This window comes from Solanum lycopersicum, chromosome 1 (genome assembly GCF_036512215.1).
Source record: "Solanum lycopersicum chromosome 1, SLM_r2.1".
Taxonomy (NCBI): domain Eukaryota; kingdom Viridiplantae; phylum Streptophyta; class Magnoliopsida; order Solanales; family Solanaceae; genus Solanum; species Solanum lycopersicum.
In genome coordinates this window covers 76824120-76836051 of record NC_090800.1, presented here as the reverse complement: position 1 = coordinate 76836051, position 11932 = coordinate 76824120, and the positions used below count along the sequence as shown (strand labels likewise).

Sequence of the window (11932 nt, the reverse complement as noted above, 5' to 3'; positions counted from 1 at the left end):
ATTATTCAAAACTGTCTATTGAGCACAAAATGCTGACGTGGCTAAATAAGCGTATCTCACAGCCTAGTAGCGCGTGAATATATTCCTAATTTTTTTTAAAAATAAACTTTACTCTTTTTTTTATCCTAATCGGCATTAATTAATACAACTCAAAATATTTTTTTATTTAAAATAATGTTTTTGACCAAAAAGAAAGCAATCCCACCCATCTCCACCCTTGTAGGCCGTACAAATTGTCTTCTTCTTCACCCCATTTATGCACTCAGTTTTTTTTCTTTCATTTTTATTTTTCACTCTTCATAAATTGAATTTGTTAAAAGAACTTGCAACAAGAAACAAATGGGACATCAAAACTATAAGAGCAATATTTGTTCTCTTTATTGATTTTGAAATAATTTATCAAAATAATTTATCTACGTAGATAGTTTTTCCATAAAGAATCTTAACAATCACTCCATTAATATATTATACTTCATAATTTTATTTCACTATTTGCATTAGACTTGATTTCAAAAAGATTAATCTTTTCAAAGGAATAGAAAATAAGAAGTAATTGATGATGATGAAGAATAAGATAAGGCAAATGATTAGGTTGACGAACTTGGAGGAGGGGGTGGGGGAGATTTTCTGTTTTCTTCTTTTTGTTGTTGCCGGAGGAATCGAATTTGTTGTTGGAATCAGGATGGCTGGTGAAGGGAAGAAGAAGAATGGTGGGTGGGTGGGTTTGTGTGGGAATGGGGGTTTTCTTTTTTCTCCTTTTTGCTAATTAATTTTTAGGATTATTAATGATTGGAGTTTTTATTTTCATTTTTTAAAAAATAATCAAATATTTATTAGATGGGGCCCATGTGCCACATACTGCAATTTTATTGGTTACTGTTTAAAATTAGTGTGCGTGAGTTACACACACAACATTTTAAAAGCTTATTATTATTTTGTATTTAATAGGTACATATTCGTTAATATTAGAGTGTCTAATAGGTAGTAGACTTAGTTGAGGTGTTTAAGTGAATTATGAGGACAACTTTAGGGGGGGGCCGCAGATGACTTAACCATTGTTCCATTTGTGAATAATATTTATAATCGCATTATACTTATTAAAATTTATTATTCTCACCAACATATAGTCACTTTGACTCACCCCAACCGATTGTTGAGTAATAAATTTGTTCTCTCTCATTTACTCCAACACCTAATTTATTACTTCTATCATTTTGTATTTACTACAAATCAAAGTAACAATGTTGATTCATCTTCTTGGTCACATGATCGAGAAATGCAAGTTCAATGTGAGGAAATTGTCCGTACTATGTGGGAGGATTAAAAACTATCACACTACAATTCATGTTCAATTTTTTTAATTGAATTAAAGTTAGATGAAACAATTACTTAACTAGAGAACAAATAATTTTGTAATAATTTATTATGCAATCTATAAATTTTTGTTTATTTGGCAAGATTAAATAAACAATTGCGTCTATTCTTAATAGTTTTACAACTTATGAAATTCTTATGTTTATGAGAATATATACAACACAAAAATTTTATATGGCATGTCCAAACAAAATATCAATTTATCATATCATGATATCATATCGCATTGCCAAACGGGTTAGCCTGGACTGAAAATCAAAATTGAGATACCTTAACTTTGCCATACTGTTAGTGAGATTATCAATGTAGAAATGATACCATATTTCAAATAGCACTGCACTGAAACTGAGTACAGCGTAAATGGCAGCCTAAAACCATCATTCATCAAGAAATAATGGCTGACTAATCCAGCATTGTAGTGTCACACAATACTAAGCATAGCCAAAACAAAACTCACCAATACAGCTGAGGCGACTCCGTTCCTTATAGCCTAGTCTATATCCACCGCTGATGTCCGCTTCTGCAACTGATGAGATGCAAAGATGCCCATGTCAACAAGAACAATGCAACTGATGAGATGCAAAGATGCCCAAGTCAACAAGAACATTGGCACAAGATTAAGATTTCGTAATCTCACTTGCCATTGATTCTCTCTATAACAGTAATAAGCCCTTGAGTGCCAAGCTTCCCATCTCCATTAGCAACCATAGCAGAAAACAGCTGCTTATTCAATGCAGCACCAGGCAAAACCACAACGTCGTCACCCTCCTCTGCTCCGACATCTAAACCCATTCCCAAATCCTTTACCATGTACTCTGTAAACCCACCAGGCCTAAAGTCTCTCCCAATCATTCTTTCTCCAAACAACTCCATAACCATAGAACCAGCTGCTCCGACCTTCACTGCCTCCACAAACTTCCTCTTATCCAACCCCGCCTTCTCCGCAAACACCAATCCTTCACTCAAACCCATCAAGTTCGCCCCAACAACAATCTGATTCGCAATTTTACAGCTCTGTCCCTTTCCTGGTCCACCCACAAATGTCGCTTTACCCAACACATCAAACAAAGGGTTTAACCACTTCACCACATCCTCATTTCCACCAGCCAAAATTGCCAATTTCCCTTCCCTCGCCCCAATATCTCCTCCAGACACAGGGGCATCAACAGCCCAGCTATTCTTCTCTCGGGCGGCATCAAAGATTTGCTTAGCGAGGACTGGGTGACTGCTGGTATGATCAATGATAACGCTATTAGGATTAAGAGATGAAATCAAGCTCTCTAAGACAATTTGTCGAACATCTGATGGGTGTCCCAACATAGTGAAAATAACATCACTACTACCCGCAAGATCAGATGGGGAATCAGCAAGAAGTGCACCCTGTGATTGAAGATGAACAACTTTAGAAGGATTTCGAGCGTAGATTGTGACGGAATAGCCAGCGGAGAGAAGGCGAGCGGCCATGGCGCCGCCCATTACGCCGGTTCCTATCCATCCTATTCGGGTTCGGGTCGGGTTAATAGGAGCTGGGTAGGAAGTCATCGTCGGAATGAACAGGCTTATTTTGCAAAGGATGAAATAATATTTTGTATATGGAACTGAGCACATTAACGATTTATTTAACTTTTAAGTCTCGAGCTAAAGTGACACTTATTTTGAAAAGGATGAAATAATATTTTGTATATGGAATTGAGCACATTAACGATTTATTTAACTTTTACGTCTCAAGCTAAAGTGACACTTATTTTGAAAAGGATGGAATAATATTTTGCATAAGGAATTGAGCACATTAATATTTTGTTTGGATGTTTGTTATGTTATCGTATTATATTATTTTGATGAATATAGAGTTTGTTCTATGTTTTTACATAATGTCAAAAATACATTATTTAAATGATAAGCATACAAAAAAAAAGAAGAAGTAAGATACATGTAAAGCTATTATGAAAATGTAGGCAAAGGAAGAAATATAATTATTACTTCATCCGTCCTTTTTTACTTGTCAAATTTTTATTTGACACACCTATTAACAAAATATAGATTGTATAGTAAGTTTACAATTTACATCTATTAATTGATAGGATCTCAAATACCTTTATTCACTACATTTTTCGAATGCATTAACTTAATGTTAATCAATTTAAGGTATAATGGGTTTTAAAAAATTGTTCTTTCTTGATTTGTAAAAAATGACGTGTAACAAAAGAAAGGAAAAATTGGACAAGTAAAACGGATAGAGGGAATAAATAATAAATAAAGATAAAGGCGATCACATCAAGTCGATCGTTACATAAAATAGGTCTTTTCATTGTTACCTAACAGCGAATTTAAACGATACGATATAATAGAATTTAAGTAATAATTTTTTAAAAAAATATTATATTTAAACTAACAATACAATAAAATAGGTAACAACCATCCTAACAAGGCATAAGTATCGTATTAAGTTATAGATTTACTATGATTATCCCCACAAAAGAAACTTGAGTTTCTTTTTTTCGCATTTGATCAACTTTAGGATGGAATAACCAATTCATCTCTGCATAACTAATCTCTATTATTAATACATGCATAATTCTAACGACTGCCACCCTCAACTCCGCACAACTATGACAACCAATTTTCAGCAATCATCCCAAAATACTGTACAAAAGAAAGAAGAGAACAACTAGGAGCATAGTTCCAACCCCAAACAAGCCTTCTCCATCATATGTAACAGAACCAGTATTACTGTTTTCCCAATATGTAGCAGAAGACAAATTTTGCAGAGGAATGAATATTGACAACAAGTATACAACAAGTGTCAATGAGATGGGAAACAACAAAACTAGTATAAGAATGGTGGCACCTCCACCTATACTAGAAATTGTTGGCCAAACAATGAGCAAACTAAGAAACACAACAATCATTGAAGGAACCATAGGTGATGGCCCTATGTCCCCCATACTTTGGCCCAACACAGTAAGTACTTTGTTTTGGTAGTATGTGTTGATTGGAAAATAATATGAAATCTTCTGGCATGCAAACAGGAGGATATAAAGTACTACTATCATGGTCACATCACCTTATGCTTCCTTTTGGAAGATAATGTCTCTAGATGCCTTAGCACTGTCTTTGCATGTTGTGGTGGAAATAATTGAAATTCCTAAACCTATAATCAATAGTCTTGGATTTGAATTACGAGAACAAATAAATCCAAAAAATGAAGGATTTTCTCCTTTTGTTGGTCTTGTGCGGGGTAATCTAGAGCGGTTAAACTAGTAGATTTTGAATTGTAAAAGTCAGACTCAAAAAATACCCCCCAAAAATATCATGAAAGTAGATTCAAAAGAAGGGTGCCTAGTCATTTTGAAGTTTACCTTATACGCACAAATAACTCACCAAAGAATGCTCGTAAAAGTAGTTGCAAAGATTCTAGCAGCTTTCCAAAAAGAAAGAAAAACTAATTTTCGATAGATTTCATATAAAACTTGCCAAGAAATGGCATTTTTCATGACCACCGTAACCAACTAAGAAAAGATTTACCAACATGAATATCAAGAAATAGAATATCAAACGGATTAAAACACCATTTAAAGAATGTGGTGCCGCGGATAGAACTGCTCCTCCCTTGTTCAAAAGTCTCAAGTTCGAGACCTAAATATAAAAAGATCAAGACTTCTCCCTTGATCAGAAGTCTCAAGTTCGAGACCTAAATACAAAAAGACGCTTGGTAGGGAGTGTTTCCCCCACCCCCAAATGCCGCACTAGGCAGTGCTAATCCGGATTATTTGGACTCCAATATGAAATTCCGACATGATTTTTAACATCTAAAAGGTCAGAAGAATATTACTTCCAGGCATCTCATCTACTGGGTACACATCGAGATAGAACTCTGAAGCATATTATATCGGGAAACAGTAAACCCTAATATAAGTTTTTCACAGTATATATTCTGTTTACTAGCCTTCCTAATAAGCATAATAGATTAACACCCTGCAGCTTGTTCTAACAGTAAATAACAACATTTTATACACTAGATAAGACAAGAGATGAAGCTAATCGAGCTACATATATATTTCCTTCATTGCAGGCAACTCATTCAGTCGGATGGTATCGCATATTCTCCTCATAGAAATTTATCAACTGCCAAAAGAAACAAACACAATATTTCCATTAGGAGGAATCATTTAAGTAAAGCCGAAGGAAATACGTTCAGTAAACCCTAATATAAGTTTTTCACAGTATATAATGAGAAAAAGACTTGTTCAGATTTCCAGGCACTATCAATGTTGCACTTCTAAACCATTACAAAATTAGATCACAGCAAATATTTTGATTGCTATATCAGAATGAAGGTGTGGTGATTTTAAAACTAGATGCTAAAAGTTTCTATATTTACGGAAACTGAGAAATGACTGTTATTAATCCATATGAAAAATGTAAAATCATTGCTACGGTGATGCAAAAACCAATAAGAGAGAAAAGAGAAATAGCTACCAGAAGTGGATTATTCATCTTCAGAAACTTGTTATCCACCAGCACTAAATTTCCATCGGCCCTGTAGGCAACCACAAAGAAAAAGTCCGTAATGTGAACAAAAACTAATAAAAGAATCAGCAAAGCTGATTTGAACTGAAAATTTAGGAATAGATAAATCTAGAGATGTGCAAGAAAATTGTTCAAGCCACTGAGAGTATGAGCAAGCTGTGACCATGAACTTAACTGTCAAGTTCAAGCTCACTCCAAAAGAGAAAAACAAAAACAGAAGGAAGTTATCACACTGGTCATTGCAACTTATACACAGATTACATCGGTTATAGAAAAACAAGTGACACAACTTCAAGAAAAAATAATCAAAGATAACTAAAGAAGTACCACTAAAAGTATGATGTAAGACCAACAGAATAACGACACTGAAAATTGATTTGAAAATCTGAGAACCTTTAGCTTATCCTGACCATAAAAAAAGTCTTTCTTACAACGATCTTGGTGGACAGGTTACCTAAACAAACATAGAGCAAAAGGGAATGCAGTATAAACACGGAGTGGGATGTTATATTAGATTTGGTACATATCAATTTACTTAAAAAAAAAAGATTAGATCTGGTATTTATTATATGAAAACAATCAAATGTCGAAGCCAAACCTTTAAACATTAAGGATTGGCCTGAGATCCTAATAAATACCTTTGGATCCCCTTTTCTATTTGTAACGGTGCTTCCCGTGCAAATTATTGCGTACAACTCAACTATTTCACTGGTTACCTGAACCACCCACAGGTACAAGCATAAGGTAACTCTACCCACTAAGGTTTAGGCAGATGGGAAGAAATCACACAGCTATTTTTGTTTTTGTCCAAATCCGAACCTTGGTCTCCCCTGGTCATCATTGCAACGTCATCGATTGCTAGACCACACCCTTGGTTGTACATTTTGGGTGCTCAATGTACAATTAATATGGATTTCCCAACTTCATATCACATGTGTAATCCAATTATTGGGTTTGATATGAACTTAAATACAAATTACTGAGTATAAGAGAGGACTAAGCAAAATCATGTGAAATGACCTAAACATCTAATTCAAAAACTTTAAGCCAATTGGTGGAGTGACTCAAGACACCTTTTAACTCATTTGAATATCCTTGACTCCTTGTATACCCAATGTGGGGCTTTGTTTAATAAATCAACTTCTGTGAAACTTAATACAACTGATCATGCTAACATATTAATTGTTAGAAAGTCGTAATCAGCTAATCTCAACAACTTGAAGATCAAAAAAGACTCAAGTTATGATTCTATCTCCATTTGATAAGCTAAGTAAAAGGCTAAAATTTCAGCTCCTTTTTTAAAAAGAATCAAAAACTGCAATGTTCACGTAGAAGATGGAAGATATTTGTTCAACCAAAAACGTTCCATATAAAAGAAAAGAAAGAAAGTGGAAAACCAAATAACATTTATATTGAAAGACAAGAAAGGATTAGAAGACTATAAGCATCTCAAAGAACACACATCTCAAAGAACACATCAAGAGAAAAATTCATAGTGTTAATCATGATCATGAACCTTCTAGTTCACTCCCAGACAAACTGGCTAGATCAAGGCATCAAGCATCACCAGTATAGAGGAAAAAAAAGGATATTTCTCCTAAAACACATCAACTTGAGTACACTAATCATTTCAATTATTTTAAATTTTAGAGAGGTTTTACACGATGACACTGTTTCTGCTTGTTTTGAGTGGAGGAGAGGCATTGATTTTAGGCTGGAACAAGGCTGGCAGATGGGGGAGTAAGATTTGGCATATACTTGTGGTCGTCACCTCAGGCGTTGTAATTGATGAGTTATAGAGTCTGTAGAGGGTGAGAACTCTTACATTATATGAGCAGGGCAAGACAAAGAAGACATTAAGAAACAAATTATCCTATTTAAATCCACTTGGTAGTTTGGTGCGGAGCTTTGAAATACAAATTGTCTTCTTTATTTATGATCACAACTTAGGAGAATGCATTGTTGATGCACATGAAGAAACGGAAGCAAAATAACCTGGAAATAGCTTTCAGGAGACTAATTCAAGAACAGAAATGTGATGATGTTGATACTATTTTGCAAAGGGTTTACAAATATAACCAGTTTGTAAAAGAAGATTAAGTGTTACAAACCAGATCATCAATGAAAGCTTGGTTGAAATCATATTATCATCTAAAATTTGCTGGTGGGTACTCCTCTTAGATGAGATTTTTGTGATATAAGGATGAAATTTCTTTTGAAGTTTGATGTGATCACACATTTATAGTGATAGTGTATTGATTTGATCATCAATGAAACTATTTTGACTTGTACAGAAATGAATAAAAAGTTTAGAGATTGCACATTCTGATTATCACACCACCACAACAAACACCACCACAACAAACAATATTGACAAAATTAGCTAGCAAACATAGAAATAGAAAATGTAGGTTTTAATTCACAAACCTCTTGGCAACAAAGGTCACTGAGACATCCAGCATATCATTGGAGAAAGAAGCTTTATAGCTTACAGGGTTGACAAGTTGTGTAATGGTATACCCATCTTTGGAATCATCAGCAACCATAACATGATTATGACTTCCATCCTGCATAAAAGTAGCCAAAGGACCACCTGCTAAAGCATCTTGGGTATCATCCTTCACAGCTGAGGTAGTCTCCCGTTTAAATCTCCGAACACAACCAGATTTCCTCTTTTTAGCTCCAGTACATCGATCAGACTGATAAAATTCTGCACCATTAACCTTAGGAAATCCATTTGTGAGACCATTACCAGATATATCCACAGGGTTCCCATTAGTTGACGTTGCTCCTTTTAATTCACTCAGCTTCAAATTCAACTCATTTTGCTCTCTCAATCTCAAACCATTTCCATTCACCACTTCATCTACTTTGCTGTTCAATTCACTACCATTACTGTCCACAAGATCTGTAGCCTTCAAAACATTCAAAGGGGGTGAAGGTGTAGGCTCCTCAATTATCCTAACCCTCACAGCTGGCACATTATATGTAGCAACAGGTGCAGAGAAACGCCGCTGCTGCTTTATCTTGGGGTGAGTCTGTGTAGCCCCAAACTTCCGCTTACGCCTTCGTAGTTTCCCTGACTTCAAGCTACAAAGGGAAAGGAAACAGATTCAGAAAGGTACCAGAGATTAACAAGAGAACTATCCCCTATACACTAATCAGTATAAGGAACTTTAAAAAAAAGGATTATAAATAGAAGAAACCTCTCTTCATATGCATCAATAATATCAGTACAGGACGACAGATTCGTCTCAGGTTCCCATGTATTTGCCGACTCCGGCCAGCCACGCCTGAACAAAGAAACACATAACGTCTATCACCTTCAACTTATTCTTCTTTTTTCATATGGTCAACTGGAAGCAGAAAAAATGGACTGGACAGTTATGAACATGAAGAGATACGAACTCATTCACTACAGTTCGAATGTCAGGCTCTTAGCCACTGGACTGTGCCTGTAGAAACTATCACCTACAAGCTACTAAAGGTGGTAACTTGAACCAAAAACTACTATCTTCATCTTATATTACATTGCCCACATACTAAAAATGGTTGTTCCAATTTACTTGTCCAATTTATGAAATCAAGAGAAATTCATTACTTTCTCCATTCTTAAATGCTTGTCTATTACTCACTCCGTTCCTTGGCATACTTGTTAAAAATAGATAGTCCATAATACTTGTCACTTTAGAAAATGAAGACAAAATAATTGTTTGTTTGCACCTTTGCCGTTAGAAATATATATGGAGAGATATTAAAATGGTTCAAAAGAGAGAAAAATTAAATAGAGAAGTAATAAATAAGGATAATTACCCTCTATTTAATGTTTTTCTTAAGAAATGTGCAGAATAAAACATGACAAGTATTTAAGAACGGAAGGGGTATAGAACTATTATGCTGCAGCAGATTCATTCTGATCCCTCAGACCTGCTCTCTCTTTCTCTGGCTCCCTTACTTGAAAGCTTTTAGTTGATGTACTCAACCAAAGAGTATTTTCAGTGACCGACCTTGCTCAATTTGGCTCACACCTTCATGTTGCAACTCAGGCATTACTCATTCCTTAGTATTACTCCCTTTGTTGCTATATAAGTGATGTTTTAGCTTTTAATTTTGTTTCAAAATAAGTGGTCTTTTAGGGTTTAAGAAGGTATCGATCTTATTCTTGCAAAATTACCCTTGTTTTAATACATGAGTTTTACACCATGAAAGAATCACTTCTTTCTTCAAGTTCTAATACATTCCTTCTTCAAGGCATTAGGGTAAGTTAGTAGAAACACTCCTTATTTACCAGGATTGAGTAATTTCTTACACCTTATTTGGATGGTTTTTACCCGTGAGTTCAAATACCATATTTGTTTTGACTATTACTTAAATCTATCGCATCGGATCATTTAAATTCTCATTGTTAGGTAATGACGAAAAGTCCCATGTTGTATAACAGCTGATTTGGTAGGATTGTGTGATAAATAATTTCTTCTCATTTTGTATAATTTAATAACCCTATTTTATTCTTTACCCTGCAGCTTTTACAAAAGCTTTACCTCAAAATCAAATTTAGAGTTACAAAAACATCATTCAAATTTAGAGTTTCGAAACATCAATAATAAAGTTAATTTAGTAAGTACAACTGTTAATTAAAGCATTCTCAGGGTGGAATATGAAATGGAGGGATTACAACAAAAGCTAAATTTTTGTGTACTTACCATTTGATCAAATAGTAGACTTTACCCTTTAGTTTCCACAGCATTTCCAAGATCCCCAAATCCAGAAGCAAAATCAGCGAAATTAATGCCCAAAAATTCAGTAAAATTAATTAAAACAAAACCATCATCAGCTAGTAAAAATGTTAATTCAACCATTAAACAGATTTTTTTTTTAAAAAAAAAAAAAAAAACTAACCTTTACAGTTCTCCTTCTCCTAACAGTTTCAATCTCGTAAAAACCTTCAGCAAGTTTTGGTTTTACTTTCTTAGCAACACCATCGCCATCTCCTTTTTCTACACGAACCACCTCAGGCGCTTCATCCTTCTCTTCTCCTTCTCCTTCTCCTTCTCCGGCCACCGGTTCCTCCTCGCATTTGCTGCCGGCATCTTCAGGATATCCATTCCTCTCTTGACGCTCAGCAGCTACTCCGTCCAAATCCAACTTGCGGCTACTCCCCGCTCCGGCGGCTTCCGACTGAAGCCTTGAGCTTTTCCTTTTCCCTTCTTTCATTCTCTCTCTACACTTTCTCTCTCTAATACTTTTCTCTTTCGATTTCTTTATAGTCTCTTTTTTATCTTTCATTTTTTTCTCGGAATTGTCGATTTTTGGTTTGTTGTGAGATAGTATGAACTGAGCTGTAAATATTTAGAAAAAATGACCAAAATTGTCTTTATGAGTAATATTTTGTTTAACCTATAATAAAAATGTTTATTTTGGGCTTCGATATATTTTACTAGATTGAATGATCATTATTGTATAGTTTATTTTGATCATTAACTATAATATTAACAAATTTATAGAAATAATATTATTAAGTTTAATTATAACCCCACCTGACTAACAACATTCATTATTATTGTCTTCTTTGTTAGCTAAAAAAAAAAAAAAGAAATCTAATACTACTATCTCTATTTTCTCTAACAAAATTAATTACTATTTTCTCTTTGCTTAAAATAGGCATTTGTATTAGATCAGTGGAGTAATATTTTAAGTAATATTTTAGGAAAGAAAAAATATAATTTTTTGTTTGAATAAATAGAGAAAATTTTGCTAAATCTTGTGGAGTTTTTTCTTTGGAGATAACAAAGTAGATAATAATAGTGAATTTATTGGTCACGTAGGGTTTATATTTAAATTTAATATTTCTTTAAATAAGAATTTATTAGATTTAGGATATATATCCAAAATGAAGTCTTTTTTGTTATACATTAAGGACCAAAATAAGTATATTTGTTATATATTAAGGATCAAGTGAAATATATTAACGATCAAAATAAAGTATCACTCATATATTAACAGTCATTTTGGTCATTTTATCTAAATA

The 11932-nt window shown here is 34.1% G+C and overlaps 2 protein-coding genes across 2 annotated transcripts; both read right to left on the bottom strand.

Moving 5' to 3' along the window:
* Positions 1-1612: 1612 nt before the first annotated feature.
* LOC101263543 (probable 3-hydroxyisobutyrate dehydrogenase-like 2, mitochondrial) lies at positions 1613-4009 on the bottom strand. The gene has a single exon (XM_004229496.5). The coding sequence runs from the start codon at positions 2980-2982 to the stop codon at positions 2008-2010; it is 975 nt and encodes a 324-aa protein (XP_004229544.2). The 5' UTR covers positions 2983-4009; the 3' UTR covers positions 1613-2007.
* Positions 4010-5243: 1234 nt separating this feature from the next.
* Positions 5244-11139, bottom strand: LHP1 (chromo domain protein LHP1). The gene is given in 6 exon segments (NM_001247821.2): positions 5244-5499; positions 5854-5914; positions 8332-8994; positions 9111-9197; positions 10608-10633; positions 10804-11139. Coding segments are annotated over 6 exon segments (1200 nt in total). The 5' UTR covers positions 11119-11139; the 3' UTR covers positions 5244-5451.
* Between the last annotated feature and the right edge of the window lie 793 nt (positions 11140-11932).